The 25,600-nt window shown below is 42.9% G+C and overlaps 3 protein-coding genes across 5 annotated transcripts in view; 1 reads left to right on the top strand and 2 right to left on the bottom strand.

The window, feature by feature from the left end:
- Positions 1 to 2,025: 2,025 nt before the first annotated feature.
- si:dkey-166k12.1 (solute carrier family 22 member 13) lies at positions 2,026 to 8,887 on the top strand. The gene is made up of 8 exons (XM_038965853.1): positions 2,026 to 2,403; positions 2,634 to 2,737; positions 3,639 to 3,793; positions 4,159 to 4,327; positions 6,326 to 6,472; positions 6,545 to 6,619; positions 7,651 to 7,862; positions 8,841 to 8,887. Exons 1-8 carry the CDS (start codon positions 2,026 to 2,028, stop codon positions 8,885 to 8,887), a joined length of 1,287 nt encoding a protein of 428 aa, XP_038821781.1.
- A 4,970-nt stretch (positions 8,888 to 13,857) lies between these two features.
- zgc:110239 (uncharacterized protein LOC550326 homolog) lies at positions 13,858 to 22,389 on the bottom strand. Its single transcript, XM_038966737.1, has 11 exons — positions 22,241 to 22,389; positions 21,020 to 21,079; positions 20,739 to 20,831; positions 20,041 to 20,213; positions 19,696 to 19,957; positions 19,397 to 19,592; positions 19,066 to 19,259; positions 18,739 to 18,830; positions 14,942 to 15,103; positions 14,610 to 14,799; positions 13,858 to 14,317 (listed from the first exon to the last, which is right to left on the bottom strand). Exons 1-11 carry the CDS (start codon positions 22,284 to 22,286, stop codon positions 14,130 to 14,132), a joined length of 1,656 nt encoding a protein of 551 aa, XP_038822665.1. The 5' UTR covers positions 22,287 to 22,389; the 3' UTR covers positions 13,858 to 14,129.
- A 1,376-nt stretch (positions 22,390 to 23,765) lies between these two features.
- sytl1 (synaptotagmin-like 1) overlaps positions 23,766 to 25,600 on the bottom strand; it is a 29,694-nt gene continuing 27,859 nt past the window's right edge. For all 3 annotated transcript variants that reach the window (XM_038966739.1, XM_038966738.1, XM_038966740.1), the window contains 5 exons: positions 25,281 to 25,442; positions 25,005 to 25,083; positions 24,784 to 24,883; positions 24,421 to 24,626; positions 23,766 to 24,351 (listed from right to left, as the gene is read on the bottom strand). In XM_038966739.1, the coding sequence (XP_038822667.1) occupies positions 24,209 to 24,351; positions 24,421 to 24,626; positions 24,784 to 24,883; positions 25,005 to 25,083; positions 25,281 to 25,442 (690 nt within the window). In that variant the 3' untranslated portion in view covers positions 23,766 to 24,208. The remainder of the gene's footprint in view (positions 24,352 to 24,420; positions 24,627 to 24,783; positions 24,884 to 25,004; positions 25,084 to 25,280; positions 25,443 to 25,600) is intronic.

The raw sequence follows: 25,600 nt of genomic DNA, 5'->3' as shown, positions 1-25,600 counted from the left end.
AACGTTGATCCCTCCCCTCTGCCCTTGTTTCCTGTCCTTCACAACAGCTGAGATAACAGTGTGTCCCAATAGTCGGAAGTGGTTTCCTTTCCCCATCTCTCCTTCATCTGAACTCAATTTAACATCTTATCTGGAGAACGGTACACTTTGGAGGGCAGTGTTCCCATCACTGATCATGGGCCTTGGAGTCTCCACTTCCATCTGGACCTGGTCTCCCAGTCTTATCCAAGGATTGACTAGGACCACTCTGCTTAGCTTCATAGGCCACCCTGTATACATAGTAGTATTCATGGCTACTATGTTGATGACTCTATCTTGACCTCTGATTGGCTAGGTGGTTTCCACCATATTGTTAGAATCCATTCAGTTTTGCGATTGTTTTGGGTCTTGGCTTATGTGGGTGTTTTTGGACTACATCAAGGATCAGGTCCCCGTTTTAAGTGAACGGAGGGTCCTGCAGTACCACATGTGAACACAGAGCGTCAGTATAGCGCCACTGTTGAGGATTTCCTAAATGTGACACCAACGTCCATCACGAGTGCAGTGTGCGGACTTTGTTACCAGTGAAAGGTCCGATAGTTCTAATGTAAAGTAGCCTAAACAAAGAAGCTAATAGTAAAAGCGATTCAGCACAACTGAAGCGGAAAGAGGCAGAATCAGAATTACGAAGTTCACCACTAAATTTAGCCCCACCAAACAGTGGACATGGACGGTCACAGGTTCAGCATCTAGGGCTGCGTTTAGACAGGCAACCCAATCTTATCTTTATGTCACTAATTTATATTTTGACCAATAACATCAGATATTTTCACATCTGATCTTTTTCAGAGCTGATCTGATCGTTCAAAATACCAAATAGTTTAAAAAAAGATCAGGATTGGGCTGCCTGTCTAAACGCAGCCTATTAGGCCTAGGCCTATACTCTCGATTGTTAGCATATGTATTACCTAACAAATAGTAAATTAAGTGGAATTAAAGAAGACAGACTAGACTACATCCAAACACAAACAAACCACTCGGATGATGATAAATTAATCATGCTCCAGCGGTTATTGTTCATAGACTACCTATCTATAAAGTGCGCGTTCATGTCTCTCCGCGCTCTGCTATTGGTCCGCTCGCGCGGTTTCCCGTGGTTCAACAGTTTTGTAGCAACAGCTCCTTCACCCCAAACACCACCCCCACAAAAACACCGTATTTATAACATCCACCCTCGGGGACGCGCACGCGACACTGGCTTTCACTGATGCATATTATTTTGTTGGACAATGTTCTGCGTCATGTTGGACAATGTTCTGCGTAATTTGTGCGTTTGGTTGACTGTTTATCTGATTTCCAGTTGACTTATGATTTGAGGTGCATGTTAATAAAAAAGATTGTTGCGCCGTTCTGGGTTTCGGAAGGGCTTGTTCAGAGGGACTCTGCCCGAAGCGCGATTCTGAGGATTTGTTTTATTGACGATTTTCTGAGAGAAGGTTTTGATTGTAATATACAACTGTGCTCACTTGGATGTGAGAAACTAATATGTATAGTTGTCTGCCATATGCATTGTAAGGAAAAGGGAAGATAGTCTACTGCAACTGATTTTTAGATAAGAGGGATTTTTAAGAGGGATTTTGTAAGGGGCTCAGCCAGGACATGTGAGAAGAACAAAACCATGTCCCTCACTGACGGACGAGAGCGGACACCGGACACACGCACCTGTCTGCCCACTGTCACACCGTGGCACATGGTGGTGTGTTGTTGTCTGGTTTTCTCTCTAGGAGACATGTGATTTACAGCCTTTTGCTGGCTATAGTGATTCGGTTTATTTGTGTCCAATCTATAGCCTAGTACAATGGGATACAATAGGAGATACTTGGACCCAAATATATTCGTTTTTTAAATTTGTATTTATTCAGATCACTTTAATCTCAGATAAAATCTATTTTGCAAACGAGACTTGGTCGAATAGCAGCAATGGGCCTAATGTCTCATTGAGATTTTAATAATCCCTTCTTCAATAGAGCATTGAATTGATTGAAAATGAATTTCGAACAGATTCTAACAGCTGTAGGAGGGTTTGGAAAGTACCAGAAGATTCTGTATGTGTGGATCTGTCTGCCTCAGATACTACTGGGTTTTCACATGATGGCCAGCATCTTTACCGGGGCTACACCAGGACATCGCTGCCGGGACAGCCCGAGCTCAGGCCCCGGTAATAACGTTCATAATGGTAGCCTGGCTTTGACTTCATCCGTTACTGTTACTGCAAAGCTGAACCTCAGCATCCCGGTGGATCCACAGGTGGACGACTCCTGCGTCCTCATGGACATTCTAACAGAGAACGGGACTGCGCGCGCGCCTTGCGAGCACGGATGGGTGTACAGCCAGGATATTTATCAAAGCACTACCATCACCGAGGTAAATAATGCCTTTCCCTTATATTGTGTTCAGATTAATGGGGTTACTAGGAAAATGTTAGTCTCATCTGTTCACTTCCCTACTACAGCGCCATGGTGAACAGGGTACCATGGATGGAGACTAGGTGGAACCTCAGCTGTGCTAGGGGAAGATGTTATGAACAGTTCTCTCATCAGACCTGTTGTTCCCTGTCTCACCACACTCACTCACACACTCTCTCTCTCCTACAGTGGGACTTGGTGTGTGACAAGGCATGGCTCAACAGTTTGGGGTCTTCTGTCTACATGTTGGGTCTGCTGGTGGGAGCAGTCATCTTTGGAGCTATGGCAGACAGGTACATAACATAACCCTTGACCCCAGACCTCTAACCTCTGTCCCTCTTTACATGTTGGGTTTGCTGGAGGAAACTGTTGTCTTTGACATTTTTGTAGGGGTTGATACATTGTTTGTGGAAAACACAAACTTCAGAATCATTTTTATACATCAAATGCACTACAAGTGTTTCTTCATTGCGGGAATGTTCACTGGCAACAGGGTGATCAGATTAAGATCCTACATCTGTAGAATCTTCAATACCCCTTGCCCTCTACCACCAGACCCTAAACCAGCCATACTCCCAGAACGGGGTCAATACGGACCACAGGTCCTGACTTAAAGGAACTAAGTCGGACTTTCAATTTAATGCTGTTATGAGTTGTAATAGTAAAATACACAAGGTGCAAATTCAAAATGTGGTAATGTATGGGCAGTTTCCTCTTGTTATGTCATTCACTGACAGACCTTAGAGAGAGCTATTTATAACCTGTCAGGAATTTACAGTTTATTAAGAACCAGCCCATGTTAGCTAGGTAGGATGTTAGCTAGGTATGTAAGTTAGGCTAACTAAGCAGCTATCTAAATCTTGTAGTTACCATGTACAGATTATGTGCCCATGGGGGCCTCCATGCCCCATGGCAAAATGTGTATAATTGCAGGAACTTATCTTTAAAACTGCAAAATGTTCTCTCAACCAAAAAGAGGGGTGTGAACAGTTTGCGGTCGCATGGGTCGCGAGGTGGGGGTTTGTTTCTACGCCGATAAATGACAATATCCATCCGGACCTTAGCCACCTAGGAAATTTCAGTGGCTCTGACCCCTACCTAAAACCTAACCCATGGTCAACATGAATTTATAACTTCAATGTCATACATTTTGATAAATACTCACAGTCTCCCCCCCTCTCCCTCTCTCTGTAGGATTGGTAGGAGGTATGCCCTGCTCCTCTCCCTAGCACTACAGACAGTGTTTGGAGTGGCTGCGGCTTTTGCTCCAAACTTCCCTGTGTATGTCCTGCTGCGATTTATTCTGGGGACTACTATCTCTGGAGTCATCATCAACGCCTTTGTACTGGGTACACACACATGTATACCCCCCCAAAATGTTAACTGTAATCGATATGATTGCTATTTACACAGGACTGGAATTTACATGAAACCATTCTGCCAAACATTCAATCCATTATTAGAATTTAAACAGTACAACAATGACATCACCTATATTCCTTCTTTCCAACCCCAGAACACACATTATTCCTAACCCCTGACCCCTAGCTCTATTCTCAGAAACCTAAACCCCTTAGTTCCACACCACCCGATCCACTCAAACCTTAATCTCCCCTTCCCCTTAACCTAACCCTTATTATACCTCTCCTTCCTTTCTCTGCTTTCCTTCCACCCTCTCCTCCCCCTCTCCTTCCATCCCTCCTTCTCTCCACAGGTACAGAGTGGACGTGTGCCCAGCGTCGTATGTTAGCTGGTGTCTTCACTGACTACTTCTTTGGCCTGGGCTACATGCTAATAGCTGGACTAGCCTACCTCATACGAGACTGGAGAAAACTACAGCTGGCTATATCTGTTCCTGGCTTTCTGTTCATCTTCTATATATGGTGAGGACACACACACACTTATGCTTGGCCGGTTGCTCTTCACTATTCATGTCTCTTTCTCTCTCCCAGAAGAAAAAAGTAAAAGTAATGTCCGCAACTCTGGTATTCTCCCATGGTGATTTAATCATCATAAAGACGTTTCGTTCCGAGTTGGCTCTTCGTCAGGTCATCATACACCACTGTGAAACACACCTACCTAAAAAACCTCTAGATGCATTAACATCTGGTCACTTGAATACATATAATACTTTAACCTCACAATAAATATTACACAGTAGACATGATGGAAAAACATAAATACATTTTGTTTTGTATCCATGTAAATATACAGTGCCTTCGGAAAGTATTCAGACCCCTTGACTTTTTCCACATTTTGTTACTTTACAGCCTTATTCTAAAATTGATTAAATTAAATAAATCCTCAGCAATCTACACACAATACGCCATATTGACAAAGTAAATAATAATAAATAATATGTTGTAATAATAATAAATAAAAACAGAAATACCTTATTTACATAAGAATTCAGACCCTTTGCTATGAGACTCGAAATTGAGCTCAGCTGAATCCTGTTTCCATTGATCATCCTTGAGATGTTTCTACAACTTGATTGGACCTGTTGTAAATTCCACCTGTTGTAAATTCAATTGATTGGACATGATTTGGAAAGGTACACACCTGTCTATATAAGGTCCCACAGTTGACCATGCATGTCAGAGCAAAAACCAAGCCATGAGGTCAAAGGAATTGTCCGTAGAGCTCGGAGACAGGATTGTGTCGAGGCACAGATCTGGGGAAGGGTACCAAAACATTTCTGCAGCATTGAAGGTCCCCAAAGAACACAGTGGCCTCCATCATTCTTAAATGGAAGATTTTTGGAACCACCAAGACTCTTCCTAGAGCTGGCCGCCCAGCCAAACTGAGCAATCTGCGGAGAAGGGCCTTGGTCAGGGAGGTAACCAAGAACCTGATGGTCACTCTGAGAGCTCTACAGTTCCTCTTTGGAGATGGGAGAACCTTCCAGAAGCACAACCATCTTTGCAGCACTACATCAATCAAGCCTTTATGATAGAGTGGCCAGACGGAAGCCACTCATCAGTAAAAGGCACGACACCACTCTTGGAGTTTGCCAGAAGGCAACTAAAGATTCTCAGACCATGAGAAACAAGATTCTCTGGTCTGATGAAACCAAGATTGAACTCTTTGGCCTGAATGCCAAGCGTCATGTATGGAGGAAACCTAGCATCATCCCTACGGTGAAGCATGGTGGTGGCAGCTTTATGCCGTGGGGATGTTTTTCAGTGGCAGGGACTGGGAGACTAGTCAGGATCGAGGCAAAGATGAGCAGAGCAAAGAACAGAGAGACACTTGATGAAAACCTGCTCCAGAGCACTGGGGACCTCAAACTGGGGCGATGGTTCACCTTCCAACAGAACAACAACCCTAAGCACACAGCCAAGACAACACAGGAGTGACTTCGGGACAAGTCTCTGAATGTCCTTGAGTGACCCAGCCAGAGCCCGGACTTGAACCCAATCGAACATCTCTGGAGAGACCTGAAAATAGCTGTGTAGCGACGATCCCCATCTAATCTGACAGAGTTTGAGAGGATCTGCCGAGTAGAATGGGAGAAACTACCCAAATACAGGTGTGCCAAGCTTGTAGCGTAATACCCAAGAAGACACAATGCTGTAATCGCTGCCAAAGGTGCTTCAACAAGGTACTGAGTAAAGGGTTTGAATACTTATGTAAATGTGATAATTCTGTTTGTTTAAATAAAAAACTATTTTTGCTTTGTCATTATGGGGTATTGTGTGAAGATTGATGAGGGATTTGTTTAAAAAAAATACATTTTAGAATAATGCTGGAAAAAGTCAAGGGGTCTGAATACTTTCCGAAGGCACTGTAGGTGTGCAATAGATTTAAAAAATGGGTGAGACAAATGGTCAATCATTTTGTATACAATATGATATTATATACTCTCTCTCTACCCTCAGGGTGCTTCCTCAGTCAGCTAGGTGGTTGCTAGCCAATGACAGGAGAGAGGAGGCCATTGTTCTACTACGCAAAGCTGCTACAGTCAACGGACGTGTATTACCACCTACTATACAGGTACCACACAGACACATCTTGTGTTTTTCACAGTGTTTGAGCATGCAAATAAAATATTTTATGTGTGTGTATGTTTAGGTGGACAGGTGTGACATGGAAGGTAGAAGGAGACACTCAGCTGCAGATCTCATTAGAACACCCCAGATGAGGAAAAGAGCTCTTATCCTTTTCTATGTCTGGTAACTAAAAAGTGTGTGTGTGTGGACGTGTTTAACTATACATGTGGGGACCAGAAGTCTCTACAAGAATAGTAAACAAACAAAAATTTGACCAACTGGGGACATTTTGTTAGTCCCCACAAGGTCAAATGCTATTTCTAGGGGGTTTCGGGTTAAGGTTAGAATTAGTGTTAGGGTTATAATTAGGGTTAGGGTTAGTTTTTCGGGTTACAGGCTGACTACACAGCTCGCGTCGCGTGCGTGAGCGTTGCAAAATAAATTTTGAAATCTATATTATTCAATTATTGCACCCACACTGCTCGCGCGCGCCAACGAGCGTCTGCGTTGCCAAGGGCTAAAACAGAAGTCAGTTCTATTTCTGACGCAAATCGAGCTGCAAGTCCTGCCTCTCCCATCTCCTCATTGGTTTATAGAAGCAGATACCCACGTGCCATCTCCTCATTGGTTATACCCACTTGGGTGACTGAAAGACGAACGAGGTCGGTGGCGGTAATGCACCTAATTTATGAAAGTTGCCAATCGCAATATAAAGTCAAGAGAAGAAAAAGCCTAGAAGGAGGAGAGATGACTAGAAACAATTCGTTTGACCGTTTTATGTGTGGATTCATTGTCGGAGTAGAGGACCTTGTGCATTTCAGGTAAAATAACTCAATGTTTATATCCTAGGACAAATTAGCTAGCAACAGCAAGCTAGCTAAATAGGACAAATTAGTTAGCAAGTGCAAGCTAGCTAGCTAAATTGCCATAAAGGTTTCATGCTTTTCAACCTGTCCCCAAATTAATGTAATTGGTTCAGAGTTTGTTTTGATATTTTAACCTGCGTTTGGTGTGGGGGGACAAAAAACATTTATGCGCGCAGCCGGTTTGGGTTACTTGTTAGGGTTTGAGTAAGGGTATAGGTTAGGGTTAGGTTTAGGTTTAGGGTTAGGGAAAATAGGATTTTGAATGGGACTGAATTGTGTGTCCCCAGAAGGTTAGTTATACAAGACTGTGTGTATGTGTGTGTCTAACCCTGCTCTTTCTCTCTCTAGGTTTGTGAATGTATTGGTATATTATGGACTGTCTCTAGGTGTATCTAAACTGGGCTCAGACCTCTACCTGACTCAGTTCATCTTTGGATTGGTGGAGATCCCTGCCAGGTCATTGGTCCTCCTGTTCCTCCCTTGGAGCAGACGCCTATCCCAGAGTGGCTTTCTGGCCCTTGGGGGCGTGGCCTGTCTGCTCACTCTAACTGTACCTACAGGTGTGTGTGTGTGTGTGTGTGTGTGTGTGTGTGTGTGTGTGTGTGTGTGTGTGTGTGTGTGTGTGTGTGTGTGTGTGTGTGTGTGTGTGTGTGTGTGTGTGCGTCAGGAGACTCCTCAGAGGAGGAAGGTTATCCTTTTTAGATAAAACTATATTAAATATAATCACGTCACCAAATAATTGATTAAAACACACTATTTTGCAAAGAAGGTCTACTGTAGCATCAACAGCACTCTGTGGGGTAGCACCATGGTGTAGCCGGAGAACAGCTAGCTTCCGTCCTCCTCTGAGTACAATGACTTCAATACAAAACCTAAGAGGCTCATGGTTCTCACCCCCTTCCATAGACCTACACAGTAATTATGACAACTTCCGGAGGACGTCCTCCAACATATCAGAGCTCTTGCAGCATGAACTGACATGTTGTCCATCCAATCAAAGGATCAGAGAATTAATCTAGTATTGAAAGCTTAAGCTACAGCTAGCTAGCACTGCAGTGCATAAAATGTGGTGAGTAGTTGACTCGAAGCGAGAGAAAGAAAATAGTTGAACATTTATTCCTCAATGAAGGAGAAGCAAGAGAAATAGAGAGAGAGATTATAATTTTGTTCAGTTTCACTTATTTAGCTATTAAATGCAGCTAGCTAGTTTAGCCTACCGAAACACACTGCTCAAACAAAGGGATGCTATGTTAGCTAGCTGGCTATGACTATCCAACACAACACTGAAACTCCTAAAGTCAAGGTAAGCTTTTGGTTTTACTAATTTATTGCCACTGGGGCCCGCTGGTGTAACTGCTTACTGGCTGTACACTGTAACATTACTGCATTATTGTAGCGGATTTACTAACACATTAGTTCTATTAGCTATGCTAATAGAACTATGACGTTACTTTAGCTAATAAGGTGACAACGATGTAGGCTGTGTGTAGCGGTTTGGCTTGGAAAGGTTTTTTCACCTGATGTTTTGTGCATTGAAGTCCTCAAGCGAAGGGAAGAGGTGAAAGCAGGAGAGCGCATAACCTAGATGCGAGAAGGAATACAACGTGGCTGATATGAATCTGTGAACTGTGTTTATTCGTGATCAGGGGTGTATTCATTCCACAGATTCTGTTGAAAAACATTTCTTAAACAGAAGCAAACTGAACAAAACGGGGATTAACATACCTGACTGTCTGTCACATCAAATTTGTCTCTCGACCTGTGTGCACCTATGTTGTAAACTTTCATTCATAGGCTAGGTTGTAACAACCTCATGATGGGTATAGAGAAAATTCTAGTATCATGTAGTAGCCTAAACCGATCAATGTCACATTGAACTGGGTGAATGGAATATGAATGACAGTCATCCAATACGCTGTAATAGAAATAAGGCCATGCTCATGAAAAATTGTCCTCCCTGAAACGGCACTGACCGCCACTGGTGTGTGTGTGGGGGGGGGGGGGGGGGGTTGTAACATATTGGGTCCACAAAACAGCTGTTAGTCTGTCTATAAAACACCACGGCAGGTAGCCTAGCGGTTAAGAGCGTTGTGCTAAATGACAAAATCATGTAATAAACATTCTCTCTCTATCCCCCTCTCTCTCTCTCTCTCTCTCTCTCAGACCATCCCAACCTGATAACAGGTCTAGCCATGGTAGGAAAGTTTGGTATCACTGCTTCCTTCGCTGTTATCTATGTTTATACTGCTGAGATCTTCCCTACTGTACTACGGTAAGAAGTGTGTGTGTGTGTGTGTGTGTGTGTGTGTGCACATTCATTTGTGTGATTGCTAACTTCTATTACCAGTGTGTGTGTCTACAGGCAGACAGGGATAGGTGTGTCCAGTATGTTTGCCCGTGTAGGGGGTGTGTTAGCCCCCCTTATCAACATGCTCCATACCAGAAGCCCCTCTCTACCCATGCTCATCTTTGGCTGCGCCCCCCTGCTTGGCGCAGTTCTCGCCCTGGCACTGCCAGAGACTGCCAACAGACCACTACCGGATACCGTAGAAGACGCAGAGAACTGGGATACTAGGTACTATATCTACTGACAGACAGACACACAAACACACACCAGGGTTGGGGTCAATCCCATTTCAATTCCAGTCAATTCAGGAAGTACAATGAAATTTAAACTCCAATTCCAATTATGTTCCAATGCTTTTCAATGAGAAAAATGTGGAATTGGAATTTGGTTAACATTCTGAATTAACTGGAATTGACCCCAACCCTGACACACACACACGCGCACACACAATCAAGTCCACAAACTAACCCCTATTGCCAACCATAACCTGTGTGTTTGTTGACTGTTTTTGTTTAAAACGTTTTATGAGTTTGTTTTCTACTTCAGGTTTCCTCCAAAGAAGGGCCAAGGAGAGGACATTATCCAATCAGCAAGCAGCACAGAGGGGCAGGAACTACAGCGCCTAGCAACGGAGTCTTGACCACTCACACACATGCACACATCCCAGCAATCCGCACACAAACACACATACAGTTGAAGTCAGAAGTTTACATACACCTTAGCCAAATACATTCAAACTCAGTTTTTCACAATTCCTGACATTTAATCCAAGTAAAAAATCCCTGCCTTGGGTCAGTTAGGATCACCACTTTATTTTAAGAATGTGAAATGTCAGAATAATAGTAGAGAGAATTATTTATTTCAGCTTTTATTTCTTTCATCACATTCTCAGTGGGTCAGAAGTTTACATACACTCAATTAGTATTTGGTAGCCTTCAATTTGTTTAACTTGGGTCAAACGTTTCGGGTAGCCTTCCACAAGCTTCCCACAATAAGTTGGGGAAATTTTGGCCCATTCCTCCTAATAGAGCTGGTGTAACTGAGTCAGGTTTGTAGGCCTTCTTGTTCGCACACACTTTTTCAGTTCTGCACACACATTTTCTGTAGGATTGAGGTCAGGGCTTTGTGATGGCCACTCCAATACCTTGACTTTGTTGTCCTTAAGCCATTTTGCCACAACTTTGTAAGTATGCTTGGGGTCATTGTCCATTTGAAAGACCCATTTGCGAACAGGCTTTAACTTCCTGACTGATGTCTTGAGCTTTAATATATCCACATCATTTTCCTGCCTCATGATGCCTTCTATTTTGTGAAGTGCACCAGTCCCTCCTGCAGAAAAGCACCCCCACAACATGATGCTTCCACCCCCATGCTTCACGGTTGGCATGGTGTTCTTCGGCTTGCAAGCCTCCCCCTTTCTCCTCCAAACATAACAATGGTCATTATGGCCACCAGTTCTATTTTTGTTTCATCAAACCAGAGGACATTTCTCCAAAAAGTACAACCTTTGTCCCCATGTGCAGTTGCAAACCATAGTCTGGCTTTTTTATGGCGGTTTTGGAGCAGTGGCTTCTTCCTTGCTGAGCGGCCTTTCAGGTTATGTCGATATAGGACTCGTTTTACCGTGGATATAGATAATTTTGTACCGGTTCCTCCAGCATCTTCACAAGGTCTTTTGCTGTTGTTCTTGGATTGATTTTCACTTTTCGCACCAAAGTACATTCATCGTCTCCTTTCTGAGTGGTATGACAGCTGTGTGGTCCCATGGTGTTGATACTTGCGTACTATTGTTTGTACAGATGGACGCGATACCTTCAGGCATTTGGAAATTGCTCCCAAGGATGAATCAGACTTGTGGAGGTCTACAATTTTTTTTCTGAGGCCTTGGCTGATTTCCTTTTGATTTTCCCATGATGTCAAGCAAAGAGGCACTGAGTTTGAAGGTAGGCCTTGAAATACATCCACAGGTACACCTCCAATTGACTCAAATTATGTCAATTAGCCTATCAGAAGCTTCTAAAGCCATGACATAATTTTCTGGAATTTTCCAAGCTGTTTAAAGGCACTGTCAACTTAGTGTATGTAAACTTCTGACCCACTGTAATTGTGATACAGTGAATTTATAAGTGAAATAATCTGTCTGTAAACAATTGTTGGAACAATTACTTGTGTCATGCACAAAGTAGATGTCCTAACCGACTTGCCAAAACTATAGTTTGTTAACAAGAAATTTGTGGAGTGGTTGAAAAACGAGTTTTAATGACTCCAACCTAAGTATGTAAACTTCCGACTTCAACTGTAGTAGAATCCACGAGGCAACCTCTCACTCGTTACAAGATTCAAAACCACATACCATACAGAAGGTCTGTATAGAAGCACTATGCAATGCAAGTAGCAGACCAACATGTGCACACACACACACATACAATAAGGGGGTCATTCATAAATCCTACAGTAAATGAATCGCCCTTGTTTTCCTATACATAAACACTCAACTTTTTAGCGCTCTTCATTCAAACATGTAACATTTGTTTTGGTTTTCAGAAATTTGATAACATTACTGGGGTGGTAAAAACAAATGAATAACCCCAAAACACACAAACGTGCCAACAACATTTTAGGTTGTTTGGTGAAACATGCTCATGTGATGAGTAACCTTGTCTGAGACCTGAAGTTTTGCATTAACTCCCTGAGCAAATGCCTAGGCTTTAGTTCAGTAGGCTATACCTTTTATTGCGCACTGATGACCTGTCAACCATCTTTCTAAAACATTTTTATTTTTGAGAACCAATTAACTATTTTCATGGTACTGTATATCTATGTCATTACATATCTATATCGTATGTGGTATATCTATGCAATATGTCTTTGTCTATCTATGCCATTTAGGTACTTACTATCTTATCTTCTTTTCCAGATAACTATTACTCGAGAATGCTAGCTTGAGAGTACATCAGAATATTGTTCATAAATGTGAACACATGCACTAGCTTTTTACAATACCCATTATGTAGCTCTTATAAAGTCTATTATGCAGGTATAATTCAGAGGTTTGCAAGCGTTTTGGTTGATTGTAATAATATTTGTGTTGTTGAAATGTAGTACATCTGTAACTGCTATAGCCTTTTTTTGGCTGTGTATTTTGTTCTGAGGGCATCATTGACAATTGGCAAAGGTTAGATTTGATCCATAGCTATATACACTACATCAAAAGTATGTGGACACCTGCTTGTCAAACATACATTCCAAAATCATGGGCATTAATATGGAGTTGGTCCCCCCTTTGCTGCCATAACAGCCTCCACTCTTCTGGGAAGGCATTCCACTAGATATTGGAACATTGCTGCAGGGATTTGCTTCCATTCAGCCACAAGAGCATTAATGAGGTCCAGCACTGGTTGGGCAATTAGACCTGGTTTGCAGTCGCCGTTCCAATTCAATCCAAAGGTGTTCAATGGGGTTGAGGTCAGGGTTCTGTGCAGGCCAGTCAAGTTCTTCCACACCGGTCTCTGCATGGATCTCACTTTGTGCACAAGGGCATTGTCTTGATGAAACAGGAAAGAGCCTTCCCCAAACTGTTGCCACAAAGTTGGAAGCACAGAATCATCTAGAATGTCCTTGTATGCTGTAGCGTTAAGATTTCCCTTAACTGGAACAGCCAGAGGCATTTTGTAACTCGGTAGTGAGTTTTGCAACCGAGGCCAGGATTTTTTTAAACACGCTATGGCGGTGCCATTCTGTGAGCGTGTGTGTACGGCTGAGCCGTTGTTGCTCCTGTTACCACTTCACAATAACAGCACTTAGTTGACCAGGGCAGCTCTAGCATAGCATCAATTTGACAAACTGACTTGTTGGAAAGGTAGCATCCTATGACGGTGCCATGTTGAAAATCACAGTTCTTCAGTGAGACCATTCTACTGCCAATGTTTGTCTATGGAGAGCGCATGGCTGTTTGCTCGATTTTATACAACTGTCAGCAACAGGTGTGGCTAAAATAGAAGAATCCACTCATTTGAAGGGGTGTCCACATACTTTTGTATATATAATGTACATGTGGTGTTACTGCTAGCAATAGCAAGGCATACATGTATTCATCATGTGTTTAGAACGACCGAGTGTGTTGGGAAGAGTAAGGTCTTATTTTTCACATGAGTTAGCAAAACACTATTGAGTCACAGCATGATGAACAAAAAGAAAAGAGCAGCAAGTACAAAAACATTCCACATTTATTGAGATGATTTCACAATTCCAGAGCACAAGTGTGCGTATAGCATGATTCAGTGTGTGCGCACGTTTGTGTGACAAAGTGTGTATATGACAGTGAGAGGAAGGCACTGCGCGCCGACCAGCAATAAACATATCTAAAAACCTTACTGCCTAAACGACATTACTTCATCCCATGCACCACACACACTTCCGATATTATTCCAATTTCAAATACCCTCCTATCATCATTTAAAAAGGAGGTTTCTCCCTAGCTCTATGCCAGCGTAACATACGTAGCATCAGTGGTAACACCACAGTTGTTATCCTTCATAGACATCAGTATGTACCCGTCGTTTCCCCAGTAGGTTGACCAGGAGTTCTTCACCAGCCAGTAAGGCTCCGCCTCCATGACACCATAACCCACTGCAAGCACCGCGTGGTCCAGGGAGTCAGTTGTGTTTCCTAGGCGTGAGGGAGAAGAGATTGCGTGAGTGATCGAAGGAGAACAAGAGCCCTGGGGAACACCTCAGATGTGAAGAATAGCTGTGTATGTTTACCCTATAGCAGGCGTATTCAACTCTTACGCTACGAAGTCTGGAGCCTGCTGGTTCTGTTCTACCTCATAATTAATTGCACCCACATGATGTCCCATGTCTAAATCAGTCCCTGATTAGAGGGGAACACTGAAAAACCGCAGTGGAACTGGCTTCGAGGTCCAGAGTTGAGTTTGAGGGCACTATAGTATATAACTCACCACATTTGGGTTCATAGTAGACCCCGTGGCTGTAGAAGACAAAGGACCTATGTCCTGCGTCAATACTGATGGCCACTGGGCCGTGTTTAAACAGCGCCACCTTCAGGGCCTTGGCGTCACCTGACGTCACGTTGGTGTAGCTCTGGACACGAGCTGTCAGCTGGGAAGTGTTGACATGGCACAGGCCGTTCTGTTAGGAGAGAGAGTCATACACTAGCTTCAAGTACAGTATATTGTAAAGATTTAAATGTCCTGTTTGTCAGTATGAGTTTATAAACAAGTGTGTGTAAGATGTGAAAAGGAGCAGGCAAAGCCATCTCTGTGTGTCTCACCATGCCCATGTAGGAACCATAGGTCTCCGTAGTGGCGATGCCTCCGTGTTTCATGATCCACTCGTAGGCCCTCCACTCCTCTCCTCCGTCACATCCATTATTACCAAAGCCCCAGCTACAATCTACCAACATCTGCTGGGACAAGACCTGGAGAGACCCTGACTACAGGGAGAAAAGAGAAGAATTGACAATTATAACTGGGTGAGAAACATTCTACTTCTCCGGGGCAATAAATAAACCTAACAGAAGACTGGAAATGAAGAGTTGAGGGGGGGCCCCCCCCCGAGAGACCAATTATTGTTTTTTCACAGCAACTTCCACAGCTGCATCTGTGGGTTGCTAGGAGGTCAGAGGGGAGGAATCTGATTGGCCACCTGAGAAGTAGTATGTTTATGAACCTGCCAATGCGGCAGGACACAGCACCTCCTGGTCACTTCCTACTGAGAGGACAAGCTCATTTCCTTAGAGCTGGCAGAGGTACAAAGGAGGACCACTGACTAGACTAATAACCATCAACTCACACCGCTCAACTCTCCCAAATAAGTCCCAACTTCACCTTAAATAGCCTCCTATGTAAGTTCAACAAACTCCTTGAACCACCACACGTGGCTCATTAAAAATCTCCTGAACTGCCATCAGCTACTACTGCTAATGAGTGTGTGTTGGTCAAGGGAATGGTGAATCCTCAGCCCATAATAAACCTGTCTTGAACATTTCTAGAGTTGCTAGGCAACACCAGTGAGGACGGAATGCCTGTGGATGTGGATTATGGGGTGCAGGGAGACCAGAGATGGTGGTGATACATGCAAGTATATTACAGCTAGAGATCTTATAACACCTCAACCACATAATTATCAAATGCAAATACGTGAGAGAAAAGTGTTCACAAGCTACAGCTAATTGTGAACAACAAGTTGATATTCCATTTATTTTCCTCCATTGACAAACTTCAAGTCATTAACATAATGTGTAGGAATATAAGATAAATATACAAAGCAGAGGACTAGAGGTCAAGAGGGAATTAACGGTCAATAGAAATAGTAGTGTCAGTTCGACCTCTGAGTATGGGGTTCCAGTCAGGGACTCAGCTACATGTGGCAAATTCTCATTGGTCCACACATCGAGCCTGGGATACTTGGTATTTGGCCAATTTTACTGCAAGATATTCTAAATTGGTCAAACACAGTCTAGGCTTGAGTATAAACTACATCCCATCTCTTTGTTAAGTGGAGAAACATTGAGGACATGGAAGAATAAACATCTACTTTCCAGCATAACAACTGATTTGTTCTTGGAATATATTTCTCTCCCTGATTTGCTTTGGGGTCTGTTATTGAAGAACATCAACCGCTAATAAATGCAAATACGTGAGGGGAAAAATAAAGTTGACATCCTATTTATTTTCATCCATTTTACCTTCTGAATAAAAGGACAATATTAATGATCATCCTCCTTAGGGATGAGCTACAGCGCTGACTGTTGATATGGGTAGAAAATCCAATTAATTTCCATAATTTATTAAGTTGTTGGGTAATTTAGAACATTTCAGTGCAGCCTAAGATGTTATTGAAATAAAACCTAACTTGTTATGGCTTTACTTCACCTGTTCTGAAGATGGAGGGGGTGTTATAAAAAGATGATTTTTTGTGTAGAACACAGATCAACTCTACTTGACCATATTACCGGACAGCAATATGGTCAAGTGCAGCAAAGAAAGACCTAGCAAAGCTACAGCTGGCTCAAAACAGAGCAGCATGCCTTGCCCTTAACAGCACTAACATGCTTGATAGTCTTTCCTGGTTGAGGTTGACGAGACATGAAATGCGTCACTTCCAGTTATGAGCCATATTACTGTGATGAAAATTCCAGATTGTCTGCACAAGCAAATAACATTCAGCTTAGACACCCATACCCAAGTCCGAAACACATTCACAGCAACGCACAGGATTCAGAGAAAATTACTCAAGCAAACAGCAAAATTCCCTTGAAAAAAAAAACGGATTAAAAGATGTCATGGTACACAAACAGGGTTTTATAATTTACTGGAATTAAATTGGCCTGTGTGAATTTTACTTATCAAACAACTATCACAAGCGCACAGCATACACAGCCTAGTTTGAGTGAGATTTCTCCTGCAGCTTCTCTGCTGGAGTAAAACATGTGCTTTGAGCCCATTCATTGCACAACATTTTTAATATGCAATAATGTTTTAGTTATGGTGCATGATTTAAAAATAAAATAGCTATTTGTATCTAAACTGGTAATTGAAGCACATCTCCCATTCACCATCAAGTGCAGGCAACCTACTATCAGTGCGTCACCCACCACTTTACAACATGAGCTGGAGCTGCATTTTGAAAACATACTTAATTGTTTGAAACCTGAATGTTTGTCTTACCTTGCGTCAAAGTAGCCTATAGGCTAAATCTGACCATGGCAACATGGAGGCAAATATTTTATAAAAAAATAAAGTTTGGGGAAGCTTACAATTTATCCTACTATTCTGCATGCCAGTTATGATTTTCAGATTTTATGGAAGTTCCATTTCAATAATGTTTTTCATTTCTCAAAATCATTGTCACGTGCTTAATCATAAAATCTTAAGGCCAGGTACTTCTGTGTGCTCAGGCGCACGCACCCTCAACATTATCACGAGAGAGGAACCAGACATGGCTATTGTTCACATTGAGCCCTTCAAACAAAAAGACAATGAAACAAATCTCTTAAAAGGTTATGAAAAACCTAAACTTGTTTCTCACCAGTGTAGCAGGTTCTGAACTCTGCAAAGAACATTGTAAATTACTAATTAATCTAACCAACTGACAAGGATTAACAGTACATTTACTACTGGTGACAATCCCCATTACAAAGTTTAAATAATCTCAAAGGGCGAACAATGAATGAGCAAGAATTGGCAGGAGACAGGTGAGCCATTCTGGAGAGACTGGCCTATATCTACGCCACACATCCCTCCCCTTCTTGTCACATTTAAAATTATACTCGAGACATTATCGTCACACATTTGAGATGTTTTTCACTGACACCCGCAACTCAATAACCAGCATGGGCCATTGCCACGCGTGGTGCCCAAATTGTGGACTTCCAATAGGCATAGGCCTACGAGTTTGATTTGAAACAATCCACAGCAATTTTCTTAGAGAAATCAATAATCCTTGATTCCTCTGTGGCTAAGTCATTCTTTCTGGTGAAGTATTTTATTTCTGTACAGACCGGATTAATTATATAATTTGGGCACATGCATTTCCATTTAATTCCCTGTTGGACCCACCGCTATGACATTTCTCTCCTGGTTTTCATGTCAACTCTATTTCATTGTCCAGAAGACAAAGGCAACATCCTAGTCATATTAGCAACTCATCCTAGTTATGCATCTTTAGATTTCCCCCCCCACCACATTCTAATTTTAAAAGATTTTAATCTGTCACATGCCCTGTTTAGAATGGGGGTTTTCCAGGTGCCCTGTTCAGAATTGCATTTTGGCAAACATTTGAAAATGACATTTTATTGGCTGCTTCATTAAATTAGTTGCATGTTCTGTTAAGATGCATTAACATGGTCCAGCGCCACCTTTTCCAAACAGAAACCCTGGCAGACACTCTTGTTGTATCGTTTGTATATCGTTGTATTTTACATTTATGTGACTGTCCTTTGTCTATCAGTGTGTTTTTGTGGACCCCAGTGAGAATAGTTGCTGCAAAAGCTAATGGGGATCCAAATAAACAGCTATAACACATGCCAACTGAAGTTATTCTAAAAATCACTGTGTGAGATATTACTTTCAGGAAGAGAGCGCCCTCTACTGCTCCAGTGGTGGCAAAGCTCCAACATGAACCACAGATGGCCTGGTCCTTCACCGGAGTCACAGCACCTAGAAAATACACACAATGTTGTCACACACGCATGCACACGCACATGGAAGCTGGTGGGTGGAACTATAGGAGGACGGGCTGAGTAGTCTCTGGAATAGAATAAATGGAACGGTATCAAACAAAAATATGGAAACCACGTTTGACTCCATTCCATTCAGTTCATTCCAGCAATTACAATGAACTCGTCCTCCTATAGCTCCTTCCACCAGCCTCCTCTGCTCCACACACACACACCATAGAGCCTCCAGTCCAGCTGATCAGGGACCTGTACACCAGTGTATAGGTGCATGGGGAACGGCAAGCCGTTGTTGGGCCTCTTCCCTCCATTTCTGCCCCTCATAGCAGACAGCTCCGACATGGAGAGGTCAGACAGAGAGTTGACCGCCAGGGAGAACGACAAGCCAGCACGGTTCATAGAGTGGACATACCTGGGAGAGGGAGTGATGGAGGGAAGAGCGAGAAGGGAATAGAGGAAGACAGAATTTGTAACCACCAAATTATATTCACCTAGAACTCTTTCAATCACTCATTTGTTGCTCTTGCCCTCTCCCCCCAGCACCCTTACCGGAGGTTGTGAACGAATGCGTGCTCTCTCTTCTCGTGCTCTCTCTCATCACCATAACGACGACCAAACTGCTCCTTGAAGTGGCCGAACAACCGCTGGGCGTGGCCTAACGAGGAAGTGTGAATCAGATCTTTCATCGGATTGGCCAGCAGGTGGTCCTCCACCCCTGGACCAGGAAATGAACCACAGCTCATCCCTGAAGAGAGAGATGTGACCGACAAAAAAGTGATTAAGATTGTTTGCTAATTGTCACATGGCTTGAGAGCTGTGTGTGTGTGTGTGTGTGTGCGCATTCGAACCATCAGGCAGGGCGAAGACTTTGGGGTCAAACTTTGAGCTGAACTCCTTGTAGTCGACCAGATATTTATCATAATGGGACCCCAGCAGGGTGTTGTAGCCCATCATCTCGTAGTGTAGGGGCGTGGTCAGCTCAGCTCCTCCCATAACTCCTCCTTCAGGGCGTGTCACCCAGAGTGTGTAGGTATTCTTCTTGTGTCCGACTACTGTCACATTCTGCCAGACCTCACAGAGCACACCTCCATAGTACTCCATCCTGAGGAACTACACACAAAGACCATTTATTACAAATAACTTTTCAAAACTACCTGTATTAATTGAAAAACTCAATGAACTACCACACACACCATGAACCCCTGGAGGTTAGGTAGGGATCCTTGAGGTGTGACTGGCTCTTCTTTTGTGCCATTGACCTGGAAACACTTCATAATGTTTAGCTCCACCTCTGTGGTCTCAGGAGTGATCTTATAGGATGATCCCCAAGGAAGCTCCATCCCCATCTGGTACGTCGACACCTGACCTGCGGGTCACCATGACAACACACAGAAAATAAGAACTGAAGTTGACTGCGTGTTAGTGCTGGACTGTAACAAAAGTCTGCACACCCTAGAATAGAGTTAGAGATCCCTGGTCTTAGTGGCCCTCTCCTCATCTCCAGGATTTTATAGCGTGATTTAAAAGACACTGTAGTTGACAAGTTTCACTGTCTAGAAGTGCTGAGGTTTCAGTCTACTGACCCTGACTCAGAACAAAGGCCTCAGTTGCACACGTGATTCACTGACAGTGCGTCTCAAATGACATCCACTACAACCCTGCTGCTAACATGCACTATTTCTGATCAAAGCTGCAGCACAGGGTACTCCTCAAAAGGATGTAAAAAAACCACAAAAAACAGGTCCTGTACACCCAAGAACAACCCCTAGCCACTTGTTAAAATCTGCAAGGATTTTATAGACATAAGCAATATGGTGGATATTCCAGCTTGCCTGAGAGAACATGGAGCCATATTGCTTGACTATTGTACAGCTGGTGTGTAAATAGTTACCGTGGTAATAGTCGATGCGGCTGGTCCTCTCCTTCAGGTCGAACCAGGCCTCAAATGGTTCCTTTATCTCAGCATAGGGCAGGGAGATCACACCTGATACACACATGTAATTAATAAACTAACTAACTGTAAGTCACTCTGGATAAGAGTGTCTGTTAAATTATTAAAATGTAAATGGTGTAATCTTGTAGTTACTGACAAGTCATGCAAAAGTACAGGATATATTATTACCATACATTAAGTGACCACTCCTCAGTTCAATAACAATAGGTCTCACTCACCTTTGACATGGTATGCCTTGCCAAAGTCTGGGACTGAAGGGAGAGCTTTTCCCTCTGTGGCTGTGGAGAAAGAGCATGTCAATGCCAGAGGTGTATGAAGAGGTCATATTCCAGTCTACCCTTAACCCTTCTCATACTATTACTGCTAACATTACCCCTCCACTGTGACCTAAGAGAAGAAAGTGGGTTACATATGTGGAGTGGGGTTTGTGCTTGTTGCAGGACTACAAAGTAAACAACACATAAGATAACAGTAGAGACCAGGCGTGTGACCACCACGTGCCAAAGTCTCACGCTGGTGGTGTGATTGGCTGGATGACCTTAGAGGACTTATCAGACTGGGCAGAGACTGAGATATGAGGTTTGCTTTTCTCACTCAGTATTGTTGAAAAATAGTAAATGTGTTGCCTACTCTAGTCAGAAGCAACGCGAGTCAACAGTCGAGGTCCACAGATGGTATTTTAATATATATATATCCATCCTTTTATTTAACTAGGCAAGTCCGTTAAGAACAAATTCTTATTTACAATGACGGCCTACCCCGGCCAATGCTGTGCGCCGCCCTATGCAACTCCCAATCACGGCCGGATGTGATAAAGCCTGGAATCGAAAAAGGGATTGTAGTGACTGAGATGCAGTGCCTTAGACCGCTGCGCCACTCGGAATACACGAATCCAGTTTAGAGATAGTGTTCATTTTATGCCAAATTACAGTGAGTTACTCTAAAAAAAAAAAAATGTTTATCACGATGTTGTACCTAAATCAGTTTGACATAGTAAACTACTTAGGCTACATAGAGCTAGCGTTAGCCGACTAAACTCGTCTGGGTTCATTCCCCATGGATTGGAGTTCAGTCAGCTACAACAGAGCATTATCCTACCCGTGAATCAGAATCAATATTTGTTTACCAGTGCTACATGCAGGGTCTTGTCACAGAAGTTACTATAATTTGAACCCGCTCATTCCAAGATATTTGACTGGGAGTTTTAGCAGTGCGGTCGGGTTGCCCCGGTGTCACGAGATCTGTACAGGCGCGGCAACAGTTGTGTTCCCAATTAGCATTTTATCCAAAACACAATTCAGTTCATACAATAACACTACAAATAATTGTATAGTAGGCCTACATTTGGTTGAGTAAAGAGGACTCATCGAATACACAAAACGATCAGAATCTATCACCTTTTAATTAACTGTCTTAACAAAAACATCTCGAGATCTTACCTACTACGCTCCACAATAGCACAGTTACAATGTACCAGTCCCTCATAGCTTCTTTTCGTAGGTTGTTCTGCGTGTATATGAGCGCAGTCAGAAAGACATAAACATATCGTATTGTGTTCTGCAACGACTTGAGTGATCCAAAATGTATCGAATTTAAGTCCATGCTGTTAATGATTGGCATCTATGTTGGCCAATCAGATGGAAGTCCTGATAGAAGCCCTCCAATCACAGGACAGGGGTGGGTGAATTGGGCAAGTCATGCGATTTCGGTCGTATGAGGATTTTTGGTATTTATTGTGCATTTCTACAGATATTTTGGCATTATTCAGCATCTTTAGAGTCTGTCAGAGAGAAAATGGCATAATCATGTGCATTTACTGTCAGGGCTTCTATGGTTGTATTCCGCAGTGTGGCAGAATGCCATTGCCTCATAAAACGACAAATACAATTGCGAACCTGCGACACTATGTGGATCCATGTTCTTACTGTCAGTGACTATATGTGAGAAGGACACTATTTCGGAAACACATAACTAAAATTGTGCGTAATTGAGTCAGATAACAAATCAGTAGTGTACTCTGTCCACGAGATTACAAAACTGTAGTTTAATCGAGGTATTGATATTTAATTGATAATGTACAATACCATTATTACACAGAAACATTCATAAAGGTTGATTCGTACAGTTAATTTAACTTCACAACAGAGAACCGGAACTGCGTCATAATATATTAGTCAAATACCTGAGTTGGGCTTGAAGTCTAAACGGTGGAGGTGTCAGAATAACCACAAAACCCAAACAGGGAATTGGTTTCAATCATATTTCCACCATTAATTTTTTCCATAGGGGATTTTAGAGACACTTAAAATAAGGGCTGTGTTTCGTGTAGGCTTACCGTGGCGTGATGTTTTGATAATCATGTAAATCTCTCCTGGCCAAATTGACTTGTCAATATATTCCACTCAGATACGAAAATGCACATTAGCATAAAAGTAAACATGCAAGACTACAAATCCCTACAAGCTCCTGCATTTTATCCCTAGCTGACACCTTTGCTAACAGGTATTGTGCCATTAAAAACTTGCACAAGACAGTTCACAGAATATGTCAATTTAAAGAAATGTAGCCAATTTATTCATTACTACATTAGATAGTTAATCCCTTAGATTCTTATCATTGCCTCGATTTGGCAGTCTCGTCCAGATCATCATGGCATTTGTAGTTCTTTATGACACCCACATTAGCAACTAATTATCATTTCATTTTTGGGGGGGTAAATTCAAGAAAATATATTGATAAAAGTCACCTTGTCCGAAAGAGATTTAGACGGTTATCAAAACATTACGCCAGGGTAAATCTACACAAAACACAGCCCTTATTTTAAGTGTTTCTAAAATCCCCTATGGGAAAAATAAATGGTGGAAAAACAATTGGAACCATTTCCTTGTTTGACAGCTAGGTTATCGCTATTATGACTCATACTGTGGAATAGTCCAAAAAGTACCAACTCCAAGCTAAATTAAGTGCAGCTCAAATACTCTAAATTGTTTACTTGACATATGTATGACACAAGTTTTTAGATTACACATTTTATACAGCAGTTTTAACATAACAAAGACATTAACTCATCATGTTAACTAACACACTGTCATATGCATTTCCTCCCCCTAGTTTCCTCTTTCTAGTTCCTTATTATTGTGCAATTCAACCGTGATCGATTGGGCATTTATAAACCACTAGCTAGGCTTGAGGAAGTATAGCTGACCCTATCCTAATTTAAAACAATAGCCCTACACTGCCCTAACTGAAATGAATTTGATTGATCTGGGTCTCTAAAACTAGCCCTACAGGTAGGCTAAAACTATACCCATACGTATCCTACTGTAGGCAACAAAACCCAACACATACTACCAGCAGCACTACCTTTTATATGTACAGATTCTGGTGGGAAGTGTAGTGTGTGTGTGTTATTCTGGGCGGTCAGCCAGGTTAGTTCTGATAGGTAGTGTAGTATCCATCCAGTGGTTGGGGTTCAGGATCATGGAGTTCCACACAGATGCTTCTTCCTCTGTTGAATCCATCCAACACACTGCCACTCCGTAGCTCAGACCTGTAACACACACCTTATTACAATGTCATCTGTGCATACACAGTGCGTATCTATCTGTGTGTATCTCACCTGTCCCACGGCTGAGTCGGACCCCTCCCAGCAGGTGTGTTTTTAACCCTTCACGGTGCCAGACAGTCAGCTCAGCACAGGCCTCTCTCAGGTCAGCAGGCTGGAACCCGTCATACACCATGGTGTGGTTGTAGGTCGGACTGACCGACCGCTTAACCACGCGTGTCTTCTGACCGCTCGACCGGCTGGTGTCCGGCAGCACGTAACTTGGATTAAAGTCAAAGTAGGGTTAAAGAACAGTTATTATACTGTAAACACAGTCGTATCCCTCTAACTCTAGACCCCCATTCCACAAATCCAGGCCTTGAGAACGGCCACACTGCGGGTTTTCTTCCTACTCCTGACCTCTGAGCTCTAACCCACCTCTTGATGAAGGAGTCCACGGCACCCCCTTTGGTGGAGAGAAGACCCTGCGCTTCCCGCAGCCAGATGTGTAGCTCCCCTGTTAGAGGTAGACCTCCACCTACACAGAATATGTTCAGAATAAGTTCAGACAGAGAGAGTGAGTGAGTATGAGAGAGAGAAGGAGAGAAAGTGGAAGAAAGTGCTGGGTGTGTGTGACGAGCGTAGTGAGCTCAGTTTACCCTCGGACCCTACTGGGATGAACTTGATAGAGAGCAGGATGTTTCCTCGACTACTGATAGACTCTGGACTACACTGGACCTGAGAGAGAGAGAACAGAAAAAGAGGAGAGCGGGAGATTGAAGAGAAGAGAGATTAGGTTAGAAGGGTTACATAAGAGTTAGTTGAAATTCTCAGCACCTTCTCTTCTCCTGGCCAGTTAAGACCACATACAATGCAAGACTTACTGCATGCGCTGTTGTGTTGTGTTGTGTGTGTGTGTGTATACCAGCTCTTACCCGTGGCTGTAGCTGGTACCAGTCAGAGCGTGTATGTTTCCAGTCCCAGTGAGCCAGCTCAAGCTCCACCTCTCCTAGGAACAGGTTTCTGCCCAGGGGGGCAGCGTGCCACACAGACAGGTTCAGAGTCCTTCCACGCACCTCTGACACACTGATCTTATACTGAAACAAACACAATTATACTGAGAGACACAAGTGATTCATACATTCACATGTACATCAGACAAGACAGACAGAAAACAGACCGGCAAGTAGACAGAGAGAGGTAACAAACAAGACAGATGCTGAGGGAAAGGAATCGAGAAAGAGAGTGTGTGTGC

The sequence above is a fragment of the Salvelinus namaycush genome, chromosome 27 (assembly GCF_016432855.1).
Source record: "Salvelinus namaycush isolate Seneca chromosome 27, SaNama_1.0, whole genome shotgun sequence".
Taxonomy (NCBI): Eukaryota; Metazoa; Chordata; class Actinopteri; order Salmoniformes; family Salmonidae; genus Salvelinus; species Salvelinus namaycush.
Note: the sequence above shows the minus strand (reverse complement) of the source record. Positions and strands in the feature narration are given on the sequence as shown.

Coding starts and splice junctions, on each gene's coding strand:
- si:dkey-166k12.1 (XM_038965853.1), top strand. CDS start 2,026: ATGAATTTCGAACAGATTCTAACAGCTGTAGGAGGGTTTGGAAAGTAC. Junction 4,328..6,325: donor CTGTTCATCTTCTATATATG/GTGAGGACACAC, acceptor CTCTACCCTCAG/GGTGCTTCCTCAGTCAGCTA. Junction 7,863..8,840: donor CACTCTAACTGTACCTACAG/GTGTGTGTGTGT, acceptor TGTGCATTGAAG/TCCTCAAGCGAAGGGAAGAG.
- zgc:110239 (XM_038966737.1), bottom strand. CDS start 22,286: ATGAGGGACTGGTACATTGTAACTGTGCTATTGTGGAGCGTAGTAG. Junction 19,593..19,695: donor AGTCTTCGCCCTGCCTGATG/GTTCGAATGCGC, acceptor CTCTCTCTTCAG/GGATGAGCTGTGGTTCATTT. Junction 14,318..14,609: donor CTACTATGAACCCAAATGTG/GTGAGTTATATA, acceptor CCTCACGCCTAG/GAAACACAACTGACTCCCTG.